Source organism: Aptenodytes forsteri, unplaced genomic scaffold (genome assembly GCF_000699145.1).
Source record: "Aptenodytes forsteri isolate BGI_AS27 unplaced genomic scaffold, ASM69914v1 Scaffold183, whole genome shotgun sequence".
Taxonomy (NCBI): domain Eukaryota; kingdom Metazoa; phylum Chordata; class Aves; order Sphenisciformes; family Spheniscidae; genus Aptenodytes; species Aptenodytes forsteri.
In genome coordinates this window covers 380,330-385,553 of record NW_008795918.1, presented here as the reverse complement: position 1 = coordinate 385,553, position 5,224 = coordinate 380,330, and the positions used below count along the sequence as shown (strand labels likewise).

The window sequence follows — 5,224 nt, the reverse complement described above, 5'->3', positions numbered from 1 at the left end:
GGGGGGGGGGAGTGAGCGAGCAGTGGTGTGGTGCTTAGTTGCCGACTGAAATTAAACCACGACAAATATACACATATATTTTTCCCTTAGTTTAATTCTTTTAGAACAATTTTTCTGCAGATTTACTCTTGGAACATTATTATTCCCACTTTTCAATGGCATTAAAGTATATAATTTCTTCAGATTGGAATTGTGGAAAAAATGGCCACATAGATTTGTCCAAACTCAAACACAAAGTTTTATTTTATTGCAGGAAACTATTTTATTTGTGAAAAGAATTGGTTTAGTTCACCAGAAATTAAAAAAAAAAAAATATTCTGACCCAAAATTATTTTTCTACTTATTTTAGTACTACCAGAAAACCAAAATATCAATATTTTTCACAATGTAGTTTCTGTGTTTTGTCTATTGTAGACAATGTTATCAGAGCATCCTTTTGCACAGTGTCAGAATATGATGCCAAGAAATCCACATGTCCTGCTGGAAAAGAGAAGGCAGGGTGGATTAAATCCTGCCCAGATAAGGCCTACTTCCAGAACACGTGCAGACTGGAGATCTTTGAATCCCCCCAACTCTGCAAATAGAATGCAGCTTTTACAGACACCTGAGGTTCCCGCTGCAGTGGACTTTATGTTCTCAGAAGACCCACTGGAGTCAGTGTCCCTGCAGAGCGACAGACCTTTTATGGGACAGTATAAAAAAGCAAAAGAGAATCAAACATACCTGTCTGAATTGACAGAAAACTCCCTCAGTGGCACCATGAGGAATACAGTTCTGACCCCCGCTGCAGTGCAGATACCACCTGATGAGAAGGAAGTCAGTGAGGAAGTGGAACTGCAGCAGCTGGTGATGAAACTGAAGGATGCATTGTCTCTCCAAGCCCAACCAGGTATAAGTTCTCCCAGTTATCTTGACACTGTCTTCTCACTTTCATCCAGTTTACTCTATAATATTGTTCATAATCATTTAACCCTCAGAGGAAACTCAGAATCTTGCCTTTGCTATTGTAGAAGTACTCCAGCTCTATACTGTAAGGTAGAACGTATTCCTGTAAGGTGGAATATAGCCCCTAATGTTGGACTAATTTGAAACAGGATGAGTCAAAGCACGTAAGAGGAAATCAGTCTCAGCAGTCAATTAAGGAGCAAACTTATACTGGTGAGGGCACTGGAGGTCTTTTCTGTTGCCACTTCTGTGATACTGTAACTATGACTCTAGTCCCAGGCAGACTTCCAGCGGTACAAAATCCCTTTGTAATCAGTGGTCTTACACAGCAGAGCTTTGTTCAACCCTCAGGATGCCTCACTTTTGATAATGAGGATGTAATGAGGAGAGTGATGGGAAAAGCTGCTGTTTCTACAGAGTTCTCTTAAATTAGAGATTTATAAACAGTTTTTCAGGGCTCTGGCAGCATCCAAATGCTCTGAAAGGCTTAAAATCTGTTCTACTTTTCAGCTCAACAGTCTGCTTTGCAGCAGGAGTTCTTCTCTACAGCTGAACATGTTTGCAGATGCTTTTCTGAGCTCATCAACCAAGTAACTTCACCAGCTTGTAAATGATGGAAACTACCATTCACCTTACAGCTTCACAGAACTATTGAAGGTAACGGATGCCACATCAGACTCTTTAAAGTGTCTCAGATGTTGCATTGTAAGAACCCAGCATAACAGATTTCTGCATTTGCTGACTTCACCAGGAACCATAAATAGTGTTAGAGAATGATGTTCCTTTTCTATTGGTGGTTTCCAGCTCCTGTGCAGTAGGTGTTGGCCCAGCTGATAAAAGTCAGCATGTCTTCTTTAATGTTACACTGGCTTTCACAACTGTCCTGCCCTGTCCTCTCTTCTTACTGCTAGGTAATCAGTAATGGCTTGTGTTTCAGGTACATTTATTTTTTATATGACAGTTGGCTTGAGTCAACTGGTTTCAGTGATGTATTTTGTATCACATCATTGTTTCTTAGACTAAAGGAAGGAATAACTTCTTAACTGTCAGACTTATCAATACTTGATATTTACATATTCATATTTTTCCAAACTACTGAATTCATATTTAAAGGAAAAGGTGCTCTGAACATTTAAAGGAATTTGATTGCTTTAGAAGAGCCTTTCCATTATTGATTAACTTATATATTAGTATAGAATGGTTAAAAAGAATGTAATGTTTAGTATAGAATGGTTCATAAGAATGTAATTTTACCTGCAGCATCTAAAATGTGAGAAAAGTAATTTTTTCCTTGGTTACTAGTGCTTTGTATTTGATGGAACCTATCTAAAACTTCCAGAGTATTGAAAATACTTATCAAGCCTGTACACACACATACAGGCATATATATGCATGTAAGTAAACACATAAGCTGCACCGAAGTTTGTAAACAGATAGATGATTGGCTGTAGGTAGCAGGTTGTAGTTGCTGAAGTTGATTACAAAGCATCTATTAGGCATCAGCAGGGAAACAGGCTGGGATTTGAAGAGAAAGGACAATATCACACAAAAGAAACATTGCATACTGCTTTGATCCATTCATACTGCAATCCAGCTTAATTTCTTATAATGATGGGTGAGTGAAGGCCTTAGAAAGAGTTTAGATCATTCTTAGAAGAAAAATAGTAGATGCTCACTGCTTTCCTTTCGTTGCTTCTTGTTTGTTATGTGTTTCTTACAGCAGTGCAACCTGGTGAGATACATTGGTATAGTCTGTGATGACAGTGTCATCAAATGCATATTGTTTTAGTGACAGCAGTTCTGAAGGTTGAGATAATGGGTTAAGATACGGCATGTTAATGATTTGCATGTTATTATCAGATCTTGTACTTCTTTGGATTGTTAACTATTTGTTAAGCGACAACGTGAACTAATGGCAAATCTACCAAGTGTGATTCCTCAGCAGTGCAAATGATTGTCCATTTCTCTCTGTTTAGTTGATTCCGTGGTCAAGTTACTTCCTTGGAAGTGTGCTGTATCTCTTGTTGATGACAGCAACAAGGAAAACATTTTTTTCTGATAATGCACAGAAGTATTTTAAAGATCTGAGAAATGGAAATGATTCAGTACAACTTCAGAAAGAAAAATTATAGATTCAGCCACTTACTATCACTGTTCTGCAGGAGGTGCATAAAAAATAGTGAATGAGTATGTGCATGTGGGCTCAAAACCAGTTATGGTTCAAGAAAATTTGCATACTTTTAAGGATTTTAGTTGAATCACTGGAACTATACCAGCTTTCCAAGAGGGAAAACACTCCTAGTTTTTACAGGAATTTTTCTGTGATTACTAAGAAAATAAATTTGGTTTGGGTGAAAGCAAAGTATTTTTGGAAGCCTTGGGAGAAAAGTCAGGTAAATTACATATTCTGAAGCTTTGTTTCATGTATAATCAAAGAAGGTTTAGGCTGATGTGATTGAAAAGGCCAATGAAAAGTGTAGTGCTTAAGAAAAGCTGCTCAGCAGAATGCTTAATTTTCCACATAGATTTTTCTAGTCTTGTATTTTTCAGAATGAATTATAATCACCAAGATAAAGGGACTGTCTGACTCATTAAAATGGCTAGAAATCTTGTTTTCTGTTGGTAGCACCTCAGACACCTTCTTGAAAGACCTTACACTGTGGTAGTGATAGTAATGAACTTTCCCGGTTCTTTCTGCTAGTTTTGGTCCCAGGAGGCCTTAATTACACATACTGCAAACACTCAAGAATTACAGCAACAAATAATGGTATGCAGCTGGAAGCCAAGAAGCAGTTTGTCTCTAGGAAAGGAAGGGTGAAGAGGGTGAAAAGTAAAGAAACTAATTGAGGGAGGAGGACCCCAGAAAACAAATATGATGAGGTCACTAGAAAGTGGATACACCTTTATTATCACATAAACAGAATATAGTGTGAGATAGAAGCTTAGTAGCTTTTGCAATATACGAGTGCCAAGAGATACAAGAAACAACCCAAGGAACGTAACTGTTGAGTATGGGAAGATATCCATCAGCTTCTGAAGAGGCTTTAAATCCCCTTCAGAGTGGGTGCATCTGAATCAAAATTGGTTGGAAACAGTGACAGCCGACAAATACTGGTTTGGTCTGATGCAACATAGAACAGGTCTAGAGCACAAATTCTTATAAATAGATATTCCTGAACCACCATGAACTCTTACTTCATGGCAGCATGTAAAAACTCAAGGAAGCATTTTCCCATGCTAAGCAGCAGTTGTTTAGCTGCCAGGTCCCTATAAGATGAAAGAGACAAAATCCCAAGGCCTTTATTTTGTTGTTACTCACTTCAGCTAACAATGAAGCCACCTCAGTCAGACATGTTCATTCCATCTGTCTTCTGACACACTCAGACTGAGAAACAGTAAGCCAGGAACAGTATCTGCAAAAATAATCCTAGCTCACCCCAAGATCTGCCATGAAGTTTACAGGGGAGAGTGGTAGGAGGCAATATCCTGTCTTTAACCACAGGGACATTTTGAATTATTCCTGTACAGCAAATATGCTTGTATCTCATACTCATAGCACTTGCTTTTTCTTAATGCAGCCACCCTAGAAGGACCCAATTTATAGTGAGTGAATCAATAGCAAACGTCAGCATCATTTGATTGTGTTTTCATGCCAAATCGTTGAGACCTGGATAAAAGCAAGCAAGACCTAAGTTATAAAATAGAATTGAGCTCCGAGATCTTCAGGGAGAAGAAATTGCCTGAGGTAGGAGTTCCTTTAGGAACTTTATCACTTGCAGGTTTACATGTAATTAATTGTATCCCCTTTTTTATTTCAGCACAATTAATAACACAGATTATTGTCTCCTTTATGTCAGCAATTTCCAAATGTTCTCCATAGTGTGACCTATGCTGGGGATTCATCTGTTTTCTCAGCCTTTCCTCCACATACTAGTACTTTCCTGCCCATTTCCTCAAAGGCCAAATGATGCTACAGCCTGTTAATTAAGAAGCTTGCTGAAGCAGAGAAGTATTGCGAATGTGTTTAAGCTAGACATCAGCTTGGCCCATAGTGGTATTTCACCGTTTCTGTTGCTATCTGAAGGGAGGAAGAAAGCTGCCAGCAGCCCTTTCCTAGGGGATCCTGTTGTTATAGGCGGGACATATCTAAAGTCGAAACACTAGCTTGCCTCTTCCCAAAGGGCCCTGTGGAAGAGCATCTAAGATAAACGTACCTGCTCAGATAGAATCATAGAATCATTGAGGTTGGAAAAGACCTCTAAGATCATCGAGTCCAACC

General features: G+C 38.7%; 1 protein-coding gene across 1 annotated transcript in view; it reads left to right on the top strand.

The window, feature by feature from the left end:
- Positions 1–1,559, top strand: part of DYTN (dystrotelin) — a 29,306-nt gene extending 27,747 nt beyond the window's left edge. The window contains exons 13-14 of the mRNA XM_019473498.1: positions 415–889; positions 1,456–1,559. Coding sequence (XP_019329043.1) covers positions 415–889; positions 1,456–1,559 — 579 coding nt within the window. The remainder of the gene's footprint in view (positions 1–414; positions 890–1,455) is intronic.
- The last annotated feature ends 3,665 nt before the right edge of the window (positions 1,560–5,224 follow it).